The 20,424-nt window shown below is 48.1% G+C and overlaps 1 protein-coding gene across 1 annotated transcript; it reads right to left on the bottom strand.

Moving 5' to 3' along the window:
• Positions 1–3,304: 3,304 nt before the first annotated feature.
• Inafm2 (InaF motif containing 2) lies at positions 3,305–6,168 on the bottom strand. The gene has a single exon (XM_036184522.1). The coding sequence runs from the start codon at positions 6,010–6,012 to the stop codon at positions 5,554–5,556; it is 459 nt and encodes a 152-aa protein (XP_036040415.1). The 5' UTR covers positions 6,013–6,168; the 3' UTR covers positions 3,305–5,553.
• Between the last annotated feature and the right edge of the window lie 14,256 nt (positions 6,169–20,424).

Raw genomic sequence — 20,424 nt, 5'->3', positions numbered from 1 at the left:
TGGTTTCTCATGACAGGCTTTCTCTGTAGCCCTGGCCCTCCTGGAACTCACTCTGTAGATCAATCAGACTGACCTCAAACTCGGAGATCTGCCTGATTCTGCCTCCGGAGTGCTGGGATTAAAGGCATGTACCACCACAGCCTGGCTGGAAAGCTGGTTTTAAACAAAAGGCCTGTCTCCACTTTCTGCGACAGTGGCTCATTTGGTCTGGGATGTGGCGCATGGTGTCACAGTTCCACCCACTTCTCAGGTGCTGCTGATGCTCTTGATCTGGGAGTTAGTGTCATGTTTGCTGGCCTCCCCTTCACATTTCCTTCCATGCATCATTTTTTTATAATATGGGAATGGTTACTCCCTTGAAAATATATTACTTCATGTGTGTGTACCGTCCTTCTATTCCCAAGGCCTTAAAGACCTTTCACATCCACTACTCTCCTTTGCTCTCCTGATACCTGACTTGGTTGGCAGAAGAGGCCCAGGTCTTTTCCAATGCTACTGAAGAGTTGTCAGGTTTCTTAACTTCCTGTTCAGTGGTCACTTCTGAGAGCACACTGCCTCCACACCCAGGTCCTGGTCATGCCCTGAGATGACTGCACCTCAGATATGGGCTCCAGTAACTTTTTTTAAAAATACATAATTTATTTTGTATGTGCATGTTTTGCCTGTGTGCACGATGTTCATGACTGGTGCCCATGGAGGCCGTAAGAGGGTGGGGGATCCCCTGGAAATGGAGTTACAGACAATTGTTAGCCATTATGGTGGGTGCTGGGAAAGGAACCTGGGTCCTCTGGAAGAGCAGCAAGTGGTCTTAAGTGCTGATCCATCTCTGCAGCCCTGTTTCTTTAACTTGATACTTCCCAGCAGGCACCTAAGGGGACAGATGGCTTCTAGGACACAAGGGGAGAGATCTTATCTAGTGGCTATGAGTACTGAGGGAGAAGGTATATTTAAGAAGAAATCATTTCTGATGAACGGAGCTTTTTTTGGTGACAAGTTTGTTTTGAGAGTTTTGATGTTCCCTTGGCACACTCTAGGCACTCAATAAATACTAATTTAATGGCAATGATTTGTGGAAAATATTCCCGAGGATATTAAACAGAGTCTTGCTGCTGGTATAAAAACTAATGACTGAAATTAGGAAAATGGGGCTCTTTAGGCAATAGAGCGTGATAGCCATAGGCAAGAAGTGTGTGGTCATTTTCTTTCTTGTAGTTTAACCAAGGCCTCCAGAACTGGATAGGACCACAGGAACCGGCTCCGCGAAGGTGCTCGTGACTGACCAGGTGACTCCCGTGCAAGAGGAATCACTAAGGGCCGAGTTTGTTCTGACGTCCTAATAGGGTTGGGGTGAGTGGCGAAGACAGGCTTGGTTGGTTTGTTTGATGAGCTATGGGAGGGAACAAAAACCATAACAGAGGCTCTCTGCAGCAGAAAAGCACAGGCCATGTCTGTGAGGGAAACAGATGTGACCAAAAGACTGTCCCCAGTGCAACTGGTTTTGTGGCTCTACATTAAGGCTGGGGCCGAGAGGACAATGAATGGGCCGAAAAGCTCCTGCTGCATCCACACCACGACGACGTGTCATCACATCCATCGTGGTGGCCACCCCGGCGATCGACAGACTCTGAGGACCCAGTGCTCCGTGCCAGGCACTGAGTTGGCACTGGTCTTGAGAAATGAGCGAAGCCGAGGCGGCCCTTTCCTATCCAGAGGGAGGCCAATTAAACAGTCCAGCTGTGGCCCTTTTGTTACGGAACTGCAATTGCAGAAGTACCTCCCTTTTCTGCAGACAGGAAGGGAGGACAATTATCACTCTTCTAAACAGCTGCAGTGGCCCTAAAGCCACCAACCTTCCAGCGCTCCTCAGAGCAGCGTGCAGGAACAGGTAGACTCTCTGCCTCCTGCATTTCAAAACAGGATATAAATACTCGACTACAGAACACACCGGCTTACAATTCCCCAGGGAAGACTGAAAAACAAGGTAGACAGAAAAGCTTCCCAAACCATGGTGCCAAACCACGTAGCTGTTAGAGGGGGAAATAATGCTGCCTCAGGCTTCTGAGGAACACTTCTTTGTGCCTGAGAATCCATGGAGGAAAGAGAAAAATACAAACTTATCCACTGGGCTTCCTGACCCCATACTTTCAAAACTTCTTTCTTTTTTGCCTTCGAATTCAGGCTGCCAGGGAATGAATACACATGGTAACTTTCAATATAAACAGACACCTAGGGATTGTCCCAGTGCGGAGAAAATCTCTAACATCCTTTGCACAGATCTTCCTGGCTTAAAAACATGGGCAGTTTTGCTCCTTCTGAACATTTGCAAAGAAAGCTGTTTCTGACGCCTGTTCCCATCCCATCGGGCCCTGTTCTAATCAGCCAGCAGGCTCTCCATGTACCTACTGCTGTCTTTGGCCAATGTGGTAAGCTGTGTGCAGCTGTAGAAGCCTCCCGTCCCCATCTGCAGAAGGAGGGGCTGAGTCAAAAGCCACAGAACTCACTCCTGCCTTACCAAGCCCTCTCACAGAAAGCCATTGTGTAGGCTCAAGAGGGAAATAAAAGAAGGGCGGCACTTTTTCCTGGCCTCCCTGCAGACTACAAGGTGAAGTAAAAGCACAGTGGCTACCCCCTAACAGCTCTTGAGAAGTGCAGGCCACAGGGGGCTCCACCAACACTGGCTTCTCACTCTGGATTTGTACTGGGCACCATTGTCTAGTAATGAGCTGAGCTCAATTCGTACCATGTATTTTTGCAGCATAACTAATCCCTTATATTTATGCTTTTCACCCACATGTCTTTTTTTTTTTTTTTTTTTTTTTGCTTTAAGGGGAGAAAAAACCCTCACCTTTGAAACAGCCTACACCTCTTAGCAGCTTGGTTCCTGGGGAGACGGTTCTCACCAGGCAGTACAGATCAGGCATGCCTTTGTCTTTGCCAACAGTTTCAGGTGAGAATGTGATGAGAGCAGGCAACTGTATCTTCAGCTCAGACAGCTAAATGTTTGTGATTACAACTTACTACTCAACACCTTCTAGTCCTTTTGCTAGAAATCTGCTAAGATACGACGGAATAGAACTTTTGTCTGCCCCCCAGCTTTTTGGCATCATCTTCTGGCCCCAGGAGACTGGCTTCCTGACTAAGATGGATCCTGCATCCTCTCTAATCTGTTCAGTTGCAGCCCTGAGAAGAGCAAGGCAATTGCTTTTTCCTTCTAAACCTATTCATCAGCACCCATCCACTGCATCTGAGACCACAGACTCCTTCTCCATGAAGTCAGCAGGAGAAACGACCAACTTACACAGGCTTAGGCAGAGTTCTTAGAATGTATTTTTGTTCACCTGAAAAATAAAACTTTTAAAAAATATACAGGACTTTTAAAGTACAGGTAGATCTCGAATGGCTGGATTACAAATAATGTCTCTGGTCATGTTCACAGCTAGGGCTGGAGAAAAATGTCCCAATTCCAGTGAAGGCTTTGGAGAGTCGAGAGGCCAGCTGGACCACGAGTGGTCTTGCTGGACCCTGATTCATCCCAAAGTGGATTTAAACAGTCCATAAAGCAGGGTCACGAGGGGTGGAGGAATGGACTCCCAGGTATTTTCCCATGAGTTCCGAGGATTCTTGGAATAAGAGATCAATTTACAAATTATTAAAATATAGGACTAAAAATTCACACCATAAATATAAATTACAGGCTATTATTGAAGTTATAAAGTGACATTTTATGTTTCTTCCCCCCAGTCTCTCATCAAAAATTTAGAAAGTCCCCATGGGCCTCCTAATGACTGAAGTCCTCATCAGCTGTGAAAACATCTCTAAGCCCAGACACCTTGGGGTGTTGGCAGCCTGCTGGGAGGCCGAGCCAGCTTAGTAGCTACTTTCTTGCCCAGGACAGGACATGGCTTAAATCAAGACTGTTGTCCTGTAAACCTGAATCAGAGCTAACTACAAGGTAGGCCAGAACACTGGATAGACAGTTCAGGACAAAGGTGGGCAAGGTTCCTGTTTGTTTCTTTTTTAAGTAGCTCATTTCCCAAAAAGGAAACACTGAGGGATTTGATCTCTGTCACTACCCACATTCAATTGCCTAAAAGCAAGTGGCAGAGGAAATGGAATCCAAATTGAAGAAATGGAATTCTTGCTGCCCTGGAGCTGTGTGTGTGTGTGTGTGTGTGTGTGTGTGTGTGTGTGTGTGTGTGTGTCCCCGTCCCTTGACATTTGTCGCCACCTCTAGAAAACTTGCTGCATTTAAGTGGAGGTTTGTCAAGAATGAGAGAGACAAGCTGCCAATTCAGTCTTCCATGGCTGGTCTCTTCACTGGCTGTCTAAGCATACTCCTAGGCTTGAGTCCTATACAGTAACTCAAAACCAGAGCACATCAGAGCTCTGGTTTCCGAAACGGATTTTGTCCTGACGGCAAGGCAAGCCGCTGTGTTGTTTCAGGCTCAGAAAATAGGAAATGCAAAAATGAGTAAGACAAGATCTAGAAGGGCAAGAAATTGAATAAGACAAGATCTGGAGCCAGATAAGATAACTGAGGAGCCGGAAAAGGAATGAGAGAAAACACTTGCCAATCACTGTACTTAAAAAGGCTTGCTCTTCCTAAAGGAATTCTGAGAGGGAAAGGGACTGATCTAAACACAGCACTCCTCTCCAGTGCCCCTGGCGTGTATCCAGATGGTCAGGGAAGCAGCAGGAAGCCACTTTGGTGGCAGCTCTAGGATGGGAACCGGAGGGGGTCAGCACATTCCCCACCCTTCCTAAACTGTTTCTACTACTAAGGTTTCTCCACCGTCACGGTAGCAATCTAAGAATGATTATACTCTTGTGTAAGAACATCAGGAACTTAGCTTTCTGAACCAGAAAGGGAACAGGTGATGGAAAAGAAAAAAAGCTGTGTTTGTGCCCTTCTGGCTAAGTGCAGTTTGGACGCCAGCAAATAGCCCTTGCTGGACCCCACCATTCAGTAGCTACCCAGCGTGTGGGGAAATACATAGAATTCTATGTGATTATAGCTTCTAGTGCATATGTCAACAACTATATACAGGGATCTATAAATTAAACGCATGTCTGGCCACTGCAACTAGGTCGACGTACCTGAGCTCCGCTACTTTTGGTGCTCTTTTCTTTCGGAGAGCTTTAGCTTATTAAAAAAAGAGCCCTACACAACTCCCTCCCCTCCCCCTGAGTCTTGGGGATGGGGCGCCCGAGTCACCCCCTGCTTTAGGATACACCAGAGCTAGCGGCGCAGAAGGGCTGGGTGCTAGGCTCTCCCCACCTCCCCACCCCCAGCTCCCCTTATGGCTCAGGGCCCTGGCGCAGCACGGTGCTGGGAAGATCAAACCCCGAGTCCCCGGCGAATCGTGGTCCCTTGGCAGAAGATCCGGTTGTGCGTTCCCCGCTCCCGGGGCGAGCTGGCGGTCGCTGAGGTGTGTGGGGGCGTTCGCTCGCGTAGGGGTCACTCCGGAGGGCTCCGGAGCCGGTCCTGCTGCAAAGTCCTGCCTGTGGGCTTGGGGGGACGAAGATTCCCGACCGCCCCCAACGCGGAGAGGTTCAACGACTCCCGGGCGCTGCGGCCGCTTCCTCTTCGTCCTCGTCCGGCCCCCGCGGCCGCTCGAGCGGCCCCGCTAGGCGGTTGTCTGCCGCGGGTTCCGGGGGCGCCGGCCTCGCCGCCTGCAGCGGGGGAGGGTCGCGTGGCGCCTCGCGGCGGGACGACCTGGTGGTGTTGGGCCCCGCCGCCGCCCCCGAAGTCCCAGACGGGCCGGTGGTGTTGGAGCCGCTGGGGGGCGGGCCGGCGGCTCCCCCCGAGGTCCCGGCGCCCACCGGCTGCCAGATGAGGCTGTAGTAGACGGCCAGTACGATGGCGGCCAGCGACACCGAGAGCACGTAGGCGAACACCGTGGCGAGCCGGACCCACTTCTTGTTGGTCTTGGCCGCCATCTTCGCCTTCTTGTCCCCGGTGTAGGTGGCCGGCTTGCCCCGCTCGGCCGGGGCCGCGTCGCGCTCCTTCATGGGGGGGCCCCGGCCTTTGCCCCGGTGCTCCACGGCCCCGGCTGGAGGGGGCCTGACGGCCTGCGAGGACTGGGCAGGGGGCGTCCCGGCGCCCTAGCTTCCCGGCGGCCCCGCGCTCCGCCGCCGCTGCTCCTCACGCCGCCCGCCCGCAGCCCGCCACCGCGTCGCTGCTGCTGCCGCCGCCGCCGCCGCCGCCGCCGCCGGGGCCCGTCACCGCCGCCAGCGCCGCCGCCGCCGCCGGCCCGCCAGCTGCTTCCCGGCCGCCGCCACAGCCACAGCCGCCCGACTCCGAGTCCCCATCCGCTGCCGCCGCCTGCCCAGCCGCCGGCCGCCTGGTCTCCAGTGGCCGCGCGGACCGCGCACTCCGGCACCAGCCCGGCTCCCCCGCGGGGCGCGCCGGTGCAGGGGGCGGGGCCGGGCGCTGCCCGGGGGGCCTGCCTCTTAAAAGGGCGATGCCGAGGCCCGGAAGTGCCTCTTGGGGGGGAGGCGGCTGCGGCCGAGCGTCGCGGGCCCCCTGGGGACGCCCAGTTAAGAGAGAGTTAAGGGAGGCTGGGCCTTAAAGGGGCGACGGACCGCAGCTTTAAAGAGGGAAACAGCGTTTTGCCGAAGGGAGTGCGGAACGGGGAGGCGGCGGGGTGGACCAGCAGGGCGGAGGGAGAGCTGTCAACTCAGGCTTCTCTTCACGTCGCCCCAGGCTAGGAGGTGGTAGGTGGTAGGGCCAACCAGGCCCAGGTCCCTTAGGCCTCCGAAATGGGGCTGACATTAAGCTCTTGATCTCCAGCTACCTCTCGAGGAGGGGGTGTAGTGGTGTCCCAGATCCCTTCACCCCAAAGAGTCGGTTCAGGTCGGAAACCTGGCGCGCAGAACGACACCGCTGTCTGTCGCGATTCTTTTCTCCTTTTGGGCTGGACTCCGAGACCACACGAATCTTGCCCGTTTGGGTCCTCTTAGGACTCCTGAGTCAGGCTGCCGTGAGCCTCAGGGACAGAGTCAAAGTTTGTTCCTTAGACTCGCCTGCCACCTTAATCTGAGACAACAGGCCTGCTTAGGTCTTCTGATTCCCGGGGTTGGCCTTGAATTGTACCCATGGGGCTGCACTGAGCTGATGGAGGGCATCTCTCAATCTCTCAGTGTATTTATTTTTTTCTCTTTTCCTTCCTTCCTTTTTTTTTTTTTTTTTTTTTTTTTTCCAGCCCCAGGATCTAGAGAATTGTCTTTTCCCATTTAAGGTTTGTCCTACTAGACTTTAGACTTTGTGTTTGTTCTTCCGGACCTTTGGGTGCCTACAACCCACTGTATGAAGGGATTCTCAGTGACCACCTCCCCTATGCCTTCACCTTCTTCTTTGCTTCTTCTTCTTCTTTCCCTCCCTGTGGGATTCACTGTGATTTCTGGGGCCCTCCTGCTTGAATCTTCCTGTGTTCCCCAAACTGTCTCGTTGTGAACAGTCTGGGTGTCTGCATGGATGAGAGAACTGCCGGTGTGAGTGTGTATGGGAGGGAGGACTGTGGCACTGATGAGGTTGGAGTGGGGGGTACCTTCTCTGTGGCCTCTGCGAGGGAGGGCCTGGCTGGCTTCAGACCCTGTGGGGCAGGCCTCCCTCTGCCTTCTCCATCTCTTCTTTTCCAGGAGCCTTTGACTTGGACGTTCCTTACCCAAGCTTTTCCCCAATCCTCCCATCCCTAGGCGCAGAAGCAGCTTCTAATCCAGTGCTGGTGGAGGCTCAGATAGGACTGTGCCACTAGCAAAATGGCCCCACTCATGCTATTTCAAGGAAAAACTTGCCCGTTTACTTTCTGAGAAGTTACAAGGACACTGGGAGTTTGGAGTGTTTATTGGCTTCTATGGATTGATAGGTGGTGGTGGTGGTGGTGGTGGTGGTGGTGGTGGTGGTGGTGGTGTGTGTGTGTGTGTGTGTGTGTGAGAGAGAGAGAGAGAGAGAGAGAGAGAGAGAGCTACTTTCCCCTACCCTGCTCCCAGTGCCACCAGAGCTAGTCTTGAAGGTGGCCTATAGAGTTAACATTTATGAATTGCCATCAAATGTTGTTTCTTTTCTCTGTTGTTCTTGGGCCTTCCTGGTAGGATTGATCGTACCACCATCCCAAGGTGAATTATGCTCTAAGATCCCACATAAGACCCTTTGATTCCATTCCTGGAATGCATTCTATATTGCTTCTCCATATTTCTGTTGCAAATTTCACTTCCCTTTTGTTGCTTGCTTCCCAGCAGAGTAGGAAAATAACATGTCACTCTTTTTTTTATTCTAAACAATGATGTACTTGAAGCCCTTATTCAATTCCTCTCCTATTCTTCCCCAAATGAAACGGTGCCAGATTCTTTAACCTGTCGTCAATAAGCACTATTTATTATCTGGATTTACATAGTGTCTTTTACCCCTGGAACTCAAAATGCTTTCAGATATAATTGAGCCTGATCTCCCTGGTGCCTGAGCCATTAAGAAACCATTAGTGTATTCCTGTTGCCGGCAACTAAATGGCCCCCTAGTGGCCTGAAAGTGAATATGCTTTTCTAAGTGCCTCTCCCCCACCAAGGTTAGGCAGGAACTCAGGAATCAAGCAAGTTTGGGGACAGAAAGGACCCGAAAGGCCATCTTTGGTGAATATCCTCAACCACCCCAGAGCCTCTTATACAACATCCCTGTGGAGCACTCTGCAGCATCCCTTAAGTGACTGCCTCTGCGCCCTGAAGAAGCCCCGCCAGCCTCGGGAAAAGTTCAAAGCAATCCAAGCAGCAGCCTGTGGCCTTGGATGTGACGGTCATAAGTATTCACAATTTATCGGTAGTTATTTTGTAGAAGAAACTGCTTGAAGAGGGTTAAGGTCTTACCCAAGGTCACATAACTAGAATTCAGTTAAGTCTTACTGCCTCCAGGGCTGGGGTGCTCTTCTCTGCTTGGTAGCACAGCCAAATCTTGTCTCTGCAGTGGAATTTGTAAGGTACCAGCCAGGTTTTCCATGGGATAGACAATACCCTTCCTCCAGCTGCTGGCTTATTGGCTGTGGATGATTCCCTGCTGCTGCTGTCTTTGGGAACTGTCCCTAGGGAGGCACCAAAGTGCCGTTTGATTTTGCTCTTTGGGGGGCCACCACCCAGCTGCCAAGTAAATCACACATGGAGGCTTATTCTTAAGTATAAATGCCTGGCCTTAGCTTGGCTTGTTTTTAGCCAGCTTTTCTTAACTTTAAACTATTCCGTCTACCTTTTGTCTCTGGGCCTTTTCCTTTTCCTTCTGTAATCTTACTTTCAGTCTTACCCCGTGGCTGGCTGGCTGCTCCCTAACATCCTCCTCTCCTTGTTCTCTTGCTCTTTCTTCTTTTTCCTCCCATATTTCTCCTTCTATTTATTCTCTCTGCCTGCCAACCCCACCTATCCTTTCTCCTGCCTTGCTATTGGCTGTTCAGCTCTTTATTAGACCATCAGGTGTTTTTTAGACAGGCACAATAACACAGCTCCACAGAATTAAACAAATGCAACATAAAAGACTGCAACACATCTTTGCATCATTAAATGTTCCGCAGCATAAACAAATGTAACACATCTTAAAATAATATTCTCCAACACCAAAGGACGTTGCTTCTGTCTCCCCATCTACAAGACCAATAGGTAGAGTGAAATCAACGCGTATTGGCAGGAGCCAGAGACAGAGGTATAGGTTAGTGGGCTGTGGGAAGGACTGAACACAGTATTGAGTCAGGGAGTCTATCGTTATGGAAGCACTGTCCTATGAGGCAGGATTTTATACCCTGACAAAGACCTTGGGAGATTGGAGAAACATCAGAGTAAAATGGAATGCCAGAACTACCATGGAAGAAGGCTTCAAAACACTGAGAGTGGGGTGCTACAGTGGTATTCTGGGTATGGCTAGGAGCCTATTTAAGTTTGGCAAGGAGACTCAGACAACACCTAGGTATCAAAGCAACAAGGAACTTCTGGTGGGAAGGAGGCCAGTATCGAGGAGCTTCTTCTCAGTGTGAGCTGTCCTTCCTAGGCCACAAAAAGGCCCTTCCAGAACTGGCCTTTTGAAATAATAGAAGCCAGCTGTTGCCATAGCTAATATGAAGAGCATCCAGTGAGGGGTTCCAACCAGTAGATCTATGGAACATGGTGATATCATAACAGCCTTTGGGCAAGCTAGCTGGCTATGGTACATTGTAGCTCAGTTGTGCCATGGCTTCTCAAGCATTTTAGTTTCAGATTTCCAGATTGAGAGGATGAGGTAGAGAAACCACTTCAGTCCAGGAGTTCAAGACCAATCTTGGCAACACAACACAGACATAAAAAAAAATTGAGGTCAACAAAAAACTTTTGTTTGTGTGGGTCATAGTTATTGATATATTGCCATATTAAAAAGAAGGCAGGAATTTATAAAATATTATTTTTTAAGGACATTACATTTCCATTGCAGGTGAACAAAGAGCATATTTTTATGAAAATAAATGTATTTGTTTTAAAATAGTTTTTTAAAAAGTAGCTTGGCTTTATTTATTTCAGATGGGGTCTTACTGAGTTGCCAAGGCTCTCCTTGGACTCAGTTTTCCTGCTTCAGCTGGGATTACAAGTGTATGCTACTATTCCCGATTTAGTTTCTCTTTTTTTTTTTTTTTTTCTTTTGAGACAGGATCTCACTGTGTAGCCCTACCTGGCTTTCCAGGAACTAGCTCTGCAGATCAGGCTGGCCTCGAACTCTCAGAGACCTGCCTGTCTCTGCCTCCCCAGTGTTGTGATTGAAGACGTGCCACTATGCCTGGCCAGTTTCACATTTTTACAACTCTCTTGCACGTTGCTTTATGGGAGACAGCTGGAGTCTTACTTTTGCTGGCACTGTGTTCCTTCGGTCAAAATATATAAAGAAAATCTGGCATCATGCAGATATGTGGTTGGAAAAATAGAAGAGTATTTTAGTAGTCTTTCAGATCGTTGTGGCTATTTTTTGTACTACATCAAATCTCAATGAGTACTAAATGGAAGTTGCCATGCAGACTATAAAACATTACTAGCTTCGCGGTGGTGATACACGCCTTTAGTCCCAGCACTTGGGAGGCAGAGAGAGGTAGGTGGATCTCTGTGAGTTCAAGGCCAGCCTGGTCTACAGAGCGAGTTCCTGGACAGTCAGGGCTACACAGAGAAACCTTGTCTCAAAATAAATAAATAAACAAACAAATAAATAAGCAAAATAAACAAACAAACAAAAAACCAAAAAAGCTTGCACCCCATTATTACTGTATCAGTGGAGCTTTGGTACTTGACACTGAAGTCACTGTCCATCTTGTTCTTGGAATGGCACTTTACACTTAGATGATTTTGTAACACCCTACTTTGGTTAGTATGAAAATGTTGATTTACTGATGTACACATATTTCCAAATATTGTTACATTTAATTATGCAGTATGTTAATCATATTTGGTAATACCAGAAACAGTTTAAGCCCTTGGAAATCAATCAAGGTCATAATATGGTGCAAACAGGTTATTCCAAATCCTATTTTTACTTGAGAGGTCAGATTTTTATCATTAGTGACAGATGTCAGTCTTCCTCACTGTGACAGAGACACGTGGCTCACATTTGAGCAAACATCTGCCAAGCGGTCAAGTCTGCATGACAGTAGCTTTATGTCAGTTATTCTTCAAGTGGGAATAATCTACCACAGTGAAGGTGGCTAGTTCAGTTCATAACCCGGTCACTCAAGTGATTTCACCAAAAGGACAAGTGGGCTCCTGTGTGAGGGAGAGACTTTGCATTCAGTCACTCAGAATATTAGAAAGAAATGCATGAGTCATGAGTTAGTTTAATTTAACAATGGTTATTGCTTTGTGAAGGATATTCTTAAGTGAAATTGGCTTTTCCTTCCTTTTCTTGCCTTTCCTCTCTTAAACTTGGTAGTTTATCATTGGCATTCCATTTGGTGCCATTTGGTGCCATTTCCTTGTTGTTTAAAGATGCCCAAAGTAGCCAGGGGTGGTGGTACACACCTTTAATCCCAGCACTTGGGAGGCAGAGCCAGGAGGATCTCTGTGAGTTCAAGGCCAGCCTGGTCTACAGAGCGAGATCCAGGACAGGCACCAAAACTACACAGAGAAACCCTCTTCTAGCTTCTATGTGTACTCTGTGTGACCTCAGGCACACACATAGTACACATATGTACACTTAGACAAACACTCATACACATAAAATCAAATCTTTAAAAGTAAATAGTTTAAAAATTATTAAAATAGAAAAAAATACTCAAAAAGGTTATCCAGCAGGAAAAAGCAAACCAGAAATATATTCTATCTTACCCAAGTTAGGATAACCATCACCAAGAAAAGTAATAACAAGCTAAGTATGATGACACACATCTTTAATCTCAGCACTTGGGAGGCAGAGGCAGGTGGATCTCTGTAAGATCCAGGCCACTCTGGTCTACATAGTAAGTTCCAGATCAGCCAGAGTTACATAGTGAGACCCTGTTCTTGAAAAACCAAAAGGAATAAGAATGAATGAATGAGCAAGTGAGTGATATATAATGAAGTTATGTCACTTTTCTGGAAAATGAATATAGCTTAAGATCATAATGTTTATTAAAGTAAGCCAAACTCAAAGACAAATGTCACATTTTCTTTCACATGAGAAATTGTACTAGGGTTCTCTAAAAAATCAGACCGAAAGAATGGATTGTCTTACTGGGATGTGGTAGTCCAACAATGGCTGTCTCACATTGTGGAGGCCAGGAATCCAGTGCCAGTCTGCCTGGCAGTCCTGATCTGGCACTGAAGGCCTGAAGGAGTCCTGGAGAGCTGCTGGTATTCAGTCTATGTTGAAATCCTGGATATGTTGGTCCTAAAATTGGTGAAGGAATGCCACAGCAAAGGGTAGATGGATCTGTCAGCAAGTGAGGGCCAGCAGGCAAGGCAAAGCTTCTCTTGCCAGAAGGGGTGGCCCAGATTTAGGGTGGGTCTTCCTGCTCTAACTAATCTGATTCAGAAAATCCCACACCAGAGTGCCCAGCAGCTTGCTTTTAGTTAATTCCAGATGCAGTCAAGATGACAAGCAAAATGAGCCATCACAGGAGTCTAGATTTTAAAAAAGCCATGGAAGCCAAAGAGGGACTATTTGGGAGGGGGAGGGGACCAGTAGGAGGGAAGATGGAAGAGGGGATAATGGCGGCTGAATGTGAACAGAGTATATTATCTACATGTATGAAACTGCCATCTTAAAGCCCATCTTTTGGGTACTGTCAAGATATGCTAATAAGGCCATCGAGATGGCTCCACAGGCAAAGATGCCTGCTGCTTGATGACCTGAGATTGATCCTGGGAAGGAGAGATGGAGAGAACCCCCTCCCACAAGTTGTCCCCTGACCTACACACACACATCTTTACACACCCATGCCCACAAGCACACACATACACGCACGCGCGCACACACACACACACAAAGTAAGTTTTAAAATGTGCGAGAGATGCACGAATAAAAATTTTAAAACCAAAGTAACTGATGAAAGACCAAGAGACAGAGCTATACATGCTGTCCAATTTCTAAACCTGATTCCATTTTTACATCTAGAACTCGACTGTGGAGGTTTGAATAAGAACGGCCCCCATGGGCTCACATATTTGAAAGCTTGGTCACCAGGAAGTGGCACTACTTGAGAAGGATTAGGAGGTGTGGCCTTGGTGGAAGTGTGTCCCTGGGGGTGGGCTTTGAAAAGGCCCAAGCCAGGCCAAGTGTCTCTCTCTTCCTGTCGCCTGTGGACCCAGATGTGGAACTCTCAGGTAGTTCTCCAGTATCATGTCTGCCTGCATGCCACCATGCTCCCCACCATGATGACAATGGACTAAACCACTGAAATGTAAGAAAGCTTCAATCAAATGCTTTTTCCTCTATAAGAGTTGCTGTGGTCATGGTGTCTCTTCACAGCAATAGAAACAGTGACTAAGACATCGACTTCGTGGCCATGTTTCCAAGAGAAAGGCTCCCACAGCACTCTGGCCATGCAGTTGTAATTTTCCGACTTCTTCAGAGGGGTGTGTGTGTGTGTGTGTGTGTGTGTGTGTGTGTGTGTGTTTGAGTACTGACTACCTGAAGACTAGAGCAAGCATGAAAGCTAAATACTAGATATAGTGTCCATCTTGATACTGAAGATAAACCTGCCTGGAGATTGCGTTATCATCATAGCCTTCCTGTACAGAGGTCTAACGTGAAAACCTGTACAGGCTTACAAGCTGCGGCAAATGAGGATGAAGAGCAAGAAAGTCTAGGGAATAGGGAGGTGTTGAATCTATGGCAATGGGTATGAAGTGGGAAAATCTGTGTATCACATGCTAGTGTCCACTCAAGAGAACCAGCACCAAGGAGACATCCAACAACCAAGTAGATGGGAGGACCTGCATGTATGGCACAATGGTCACATGAACGGCCGTGGTGACCTAGGTGGAGGCTGTGCACGGGCATATAAGTGATGGTTGGGGTGGACTGACCTCTCTGTTACCTCCCAAACCCAAGAATCGGCCTGTCATATGGTAACAAGTTGACTATGCTGCACCTGTTTTGTTCTAGAAGAGTTGGTATCTCACTTGACTCAAAGTGCATATGTCCTGGATATGGAGTTAGCTTTCCATCCGAAAGACCACTGTGTGAGATGCTTAGAAAGTGTGGACTTGCTGTCAAGGTGTGATTGGGTGTTTTTTATTCTCTGACTCTTTTACTCTTTGGGGGGCCTGCCACCCAGCTCCCAAATAAATCACACACGGAGGCTGATTCTTTCTTATGAGTGCCTGGCCTTAACTTGGCTTGTTTCTTGCCAGCCTTTCGTAGCTTAAATGATCCTTTGCTTCTGGGCTTTTATCTTTTCTTGCTTCTGTAATCTTACTTTCACTCTTACTCCATGGCTGGCTGTGTGAGTGAGTGGCTGGTCCCTTCTTTTAATCACTCTTTGATCTCTCTTGCTTTCCTATCCCTCTTTTTCTCTTTCTATATATCCTCTCTACCTGCCAGCCCCACCAATCCTTTCTCTTGCCTCACTATTGGCTGTTCATCTCTTTATTAGACCAATCAGGTGTTTTAGACAGGCAAAGTAACACAGCTTCACAGAGTTAAACAAATGCAACATAAAAGAATGCAAAAACCCCTTTGCATCATTAAAACTGTTAAACAAATGTAACACATATTAAAATAATATTCCAAAGAACAGTGTAGCTACTATAAACAGCTACTTTATAGCAAAAGTAGCACATGATCTCAGGGTCTTCTGGTCTGTTGCACAATTCACCACCCAGATGCTATGGGTTGAGACAAGAATGGACTTGCCTCTCCAAGTAAAGTGCTAATAAGATGAGCCTCTGGGATACAGGGAATGTATGCACCCTAATTAATATCCATTATACGGTACCATGGCTGAACACGTGGAGTATAAAGTCTTAGGAAACCAGAGGTGGAGATATGAATGACCTTATTTATCTATCGTTTCCTGTGTTCCTACAGTTCTAGGTAGGAACTCCAGTGTTCAGAGAATTTGGCTTCAGAGTGGGGATTAGCTCCCCAAGGGAACAGAATAAAATCCCCATAAAAAGTGCTGCTGTCTATCTAGAATCCTTGTGCAAAGAGACCAGTAAGCCAGACCAGGAGTCACTTGCTGGCAGGGGTAACTGACCCCCATCCTTTGGAATGCCATTAAGTAATGGAGAAGGGAACTATATTTGGTATCTAGGGGCTCTCCTGGGCTGTCTCCTGATGCTCCTTTGGCTGATTCTGATGGAAAACAGGCATGTGTAGCAGCATGGTTGGAAAGACAACCCACCTAGACCAGCGGCGGCAGTGCACACTGAAGGTAAAGAGACCCAAAATGGTACAGAAAGGACAGGGGCAGATAATGAGTATCTGTTGTGACACCAGGATCTGACTGTGGTAGTGGGGCCTACAGCTCATCCCATTTACATTTTGTAAGTTTCCCAGAGAAAAAGGCCAACACTCTAAAGCAGTTGGTCCTGGTAGAATGAACTTGCTCTGTGAAGGGCGTGGTCCGAGCCATGCAGAGACACTGCAGGTGGACCCTCAATCTTGTCTTTAGGACTAAGTTGCCAGGAGTGTTGGCTGCTGAGGGATCCTGTCTTGAGTTTCTCCCCAGACACTTCCTTCAGCTGCCAAACAGACCCCTCTCAAAGATAAAACCTTTCTTTATTCAGTAGGGGCTAGGTCAGTGGGATCATAGCAACCCCAGAGCTCCCTGCCTTAGTCACTGTCCTATTACTGGGAAGGGACACAATGCCAGGGCAACTCTTTAAGGAAAGCATCTAATCAGAAGCTCGCTTACAGTTTCAGAGGGTAGGTCCGTTATCATCATGGTGGGACATGACAGCCCACATGGTGGTGGAGCAATAGCTGAGAGCTTTACATCCTGATCCACAGGTAGGCAGAAGGAGAGACAGGCAGACAGACAGACAGACAGACAGACAGAAAAAGAGTAGAGACAAAAAGACAAAAAGAGAGAGACAGAGACAGACACACTGGGTCTAGTGTGGGCCTTGGGAACCCCAAAGCCCACCCCCAGCAACACCCTTCCTCCAACAAGGCCACACCTCTCACTACTTCCAAATAGTTTTCCAACTGAGGACCAAGCAGGCAAATATATGAACCCATAGGAACCAATCTCGTTCAAATGACCACACTGCCTCTGGAGGCATTCGGGTTGTGACCATATCACTGATTAGTTCTTTTTCTGTTCCATCCTTACTTGTTTCCCACTTTAGAAGTGTTTTCTCTGGAAGCACACCCCCAAACACTCCCAGACCCAAAGTTCTTCTCCAGTTCTGGCCTTTGGGACCCAGAGAATAAGACTCTTCATATGAAGGTGGAGCGTCTAGGCACTTGGGATTCCCATACTGGTCCAACAAAATGTTGTGTCCATCCTACATCCTAGCTGATCTCTACCAAATGCCTTCCAGTTAATGCATTTCCTTCAGTAAAGCAACTTAGACAGAAATCCACAAGTATTTCAGGTGTGGCCTTATAATGCAGAGAGTAACAGAGCAGAGTCTTCCTCGGTTCTAGGACACTGACCGCTCCTGGCACCAAAGAGTGAAGAACTACAGAAGTCCCAACTCTCTCACTGCCTTGTCTCTTCTTTCATTCTAGGTCCTGATTCGAAGGGCTTGGGTGCAGCAGGGAATATGGAGCACCCATTCGTAGGTGATACTTAGGGAATTTCAAGATGGAGAACCCCTAGGCTCAGAGTCAGCTTCAATCCGGCAACTAAAGAGTGTCCGATTTTATTGGCAGCTCTGTCTTTTGACTCAGATAGAGCTGGCTGTCAGCAAAATCCCTGTTTTATTCACACATGCTTCTGCTAAGCCGACACTTCCCCACCCCGTCCCTGTACAGCTGATGTCTTGGAGGCGAGCCTGGATCTCTCAGTGAAGCCCTTTCATCTTACCTTGTGGGTTTTGGGGGTGGGTTGCTCCATGAGAGTAGACTGAGTCTGGTCCTCATTCTCCCAAATATTCCTGTAATCACTAGCTTCCTGCTAGTCACAGAACCAGGAGGCTATGGTTTCCTCAGATCAAAAAAAAAACAAAAACAAAAACAAAAAACACAAAGAAAAAGAAAAAAGAAAAAATGTGGGTGGACCAAACATATGGTCAGGAGTGGTGGCCCACACCTTTGATCTCAGCACCGAGAAGCCAGAGGCAGGTGGATCTCTGTGAGTTCAAGGCTAGTCTGATCTACATAGTGAGTTCCAGGACGGCCAGGGTTATGCTAGGGTTACACAGAGATATCTTATCTCAAAACCAACTTAAACAGAAACAAAAAACCGTATTCGAGACTGTTCTTTTCCACTCTGAAGTTCCGGATGGTTCTCCTGTAGTCCAGAGCATTGGGAGGAGGGGGACAAGCAACATCTAGAATTCTAGAGAACTTTTAGTTATTTACTTATTTAGTTTTGAGGCAGAGCCTTATTATGTAGCAAGGCTGCCTTCAAACTTGCGATCCTCCGGCTTCAGCCTCTTGCATGTTAGGTTTTCAGGAATGTGTCACTCTGCCTGGCTATAACTCTGTAGCCCAAGCTGGCTGCAAACTTGTGGTAATCTTCCTGTCTCAGCCTTCTGAATTCTGAGGTTACACACGTGAGCCACACCAGCTTCGGAGGGCACTTGAGTCTTCTTGGCTCCTGCTCCATCTTTGTGCCCACCTCCACTCACACCCCACCTTCAGCACTGCAGGGAGCAGCCAGTGGAGTTCCAGCCGATGCCCAGTTGGACAGAGCAATAACCCTGGGTCCTCACTCTTCTGTCTGTGTCATCAGCTGTGGAGGGTAAGCTGAGATGTTCAGGGGAGGCTGCCATTCGCTGATGATTTGAGCCCCAGTGCTCATAACTGCATGAATTCAGACAGCTTGGAGACAGCAGATTTCAAGACGGCAGCTTGGAGCATCTCTAATTCAGCTTGTTCTGGGAAAGTGGGTCCAGCTCCTGATTCATGCAAACAGCAGTGTGTGTGTGTGTGTGTGTGTGTGTGTGTGTGTGTGTGTGTGTGTGTGTATAGAGTAAGTCAGTGAAGACGTATGGAAAGAATAGCATGTATAAAATTGTTCTGGAGGCTAGAGAGATGGCTCAGAGGTTAAGAGCACTGACTGCTCTTCCAGAAGACCTGGGTTCAATTCCCAGCACCCACATGGCAGCTCACAACCCGACACCCATGGCAAAACACCAATGCACATAAAATTGCCCCTTGGTATCAATGGGGTGTTAACTCTTGGACTCCCCATATACACCAGAATCCAAAGACACCCCTTACAAAAGATGGTATAGTTTTTGCATATCGACTACCACACCTTCCACATTCTTTAAGCCATGTCTTGATCACTTATGCCTGATATGATGTAAATGCCATGTAAGTAGTTGTTACCCTGCATTTCTTAGAGAATAGTGACAAGAAAACATGTCTCCATTTTTTAGTACAGATGCCACTTTTTACCTTATTTATTTTTTTAATCTGTGGTTGGTTGACTCCACAGCTGCAGGACCCGTGGATTCAGAGGCTAACTGCACTGAGGAGGAATAGAAGAGGCTAGGCAGAGTGGTGCATGCCTGCATTTCCAGCACTGGAGAAACTGAGGCAGGAGGGGTGTCCTAGGTCAGGCCATGAGTGTGGGAAGTTGGGACCTATCCTTGGGAGGTAGTTGTTGAGTTCTTTCCCCACAGCTCTCGTATGTCAAATTCACATGGGATCACATATGGCACATGTATCAGCAGCCTCCTGGAGTGGTTGGTTGCTTCTCCTGGGCCCACCCCTTTTCCCAGCAGGCTGGGGACATCCCTGTAAGGTGGGATTATTCTCACTTTACAGATGAGAAAGATGAGGTGTAAAAGAAGGTGAGTATCATAAGACAAACCTACTTGGTAATTGGCTGGGTGCATAGAGTAGTGTGTGAGAAACCCATTCCAGAGGGTGTACCAACTGATCCATCTCTGTGTCAGGAGCAAGACAGCCATTGGCCCACAGCACACAGTGTGCCTCCCCATTCCTGAATCCTGCTGCATCCTGTAGGAAAATGATGTACATGGCAGGTAGCTCTCTACTCCTAGAGATGCGTTCAGTTCAGAAGTTCTGAATTTCTCTGGTGAGCAGATAGGAAATCCAGTCACCCCATGAGTCCCGAGCCACACTGACAAGTAGTGAACATGGGAAGTTGGGACCTACTAGCCCCCACCCCCACCCTGTACCCCTCCCCACGACAGCTGTTGAACATGAGCTCCTTCCCTGTCTGCAGCCCACAGCTCCCACATGTCAAACTCAGCATCACAAATGACACAGATCTACCAGTGACTTCCTGGAGTGGCTGATTCTCCACCCCTTTCTCCAGCGGCTCGGCTTTCCAGTGCACCCAGCAGGGGGCATCCTTGTCCTTCCTCTGTCCACCCTGGGGGCCGGCTTGGCCTTCAGCCAGCAGTGCTTTCCAATCAGCAATGCCCGAGGCCAACTCCCCAATGTAGTCCTGTGACTTCCTTCTGCCACAGCTACTGTACTATTACTTACATTGATTTTCCTTTATCAACTTAACATTTTTAATGCTCTTTTGGCAGAGTCTCACTACATTGTTCGGTCTCTAGGTTGGCCTGGAGCTCCAGCCAGAGTTCTAGCCTCAGCCTTCCAACCAACTGTGACTACAGGCATGTGCCACCATGCTGGGCAACCCGTGTGTATTTTTAAAAGAGGAAACCCCCTGTTCAATAAAGGTCTTTCAAGTGGCTTGCCATTCTTGGGGCTGGCATCAGGATTTGGTAGGAGACGACAGGCCTCCGTTGCAGTGACAGTTGGGAATCCCAGGACCCGTCCAGGGGCTACCATCAATGGGTAAGGCTATAAAACCTTCGTTCTGTGGGCTTAGGGCCTGAGATAGAAGGAGCAAAGAGTCC

The sequence above is a fragment of the Onychomys torridus genome, chromosome 4, assembly GCF_903995425.1.
Source record: "Onychomys torridus chromosome 4, mOncTor1.1, whole genome shotgun sequence".
Classification (NCBI taxonomy): Eukaryota; Metazoa; Chordata; class Mammalia; order Rodentia; family Cricetidae; genus Onychomys; species Onychomys torridus.
The sequence above is the reverse complement of the archived record's forward strand: the minus strand, read 5'-3'. Positions and strand labels throughout refer to the sequence as shown.

What these genes read in the sequence shown, in the direction of transcription:
- Inafm2 (XM_036184522.1), bottom strand. Translation starts at nt 6,012, where the DNA reads ATGAAGGAGCGCGACGCGGCCCCGGCCGAGCGGGGCAAGCCGGCCACC.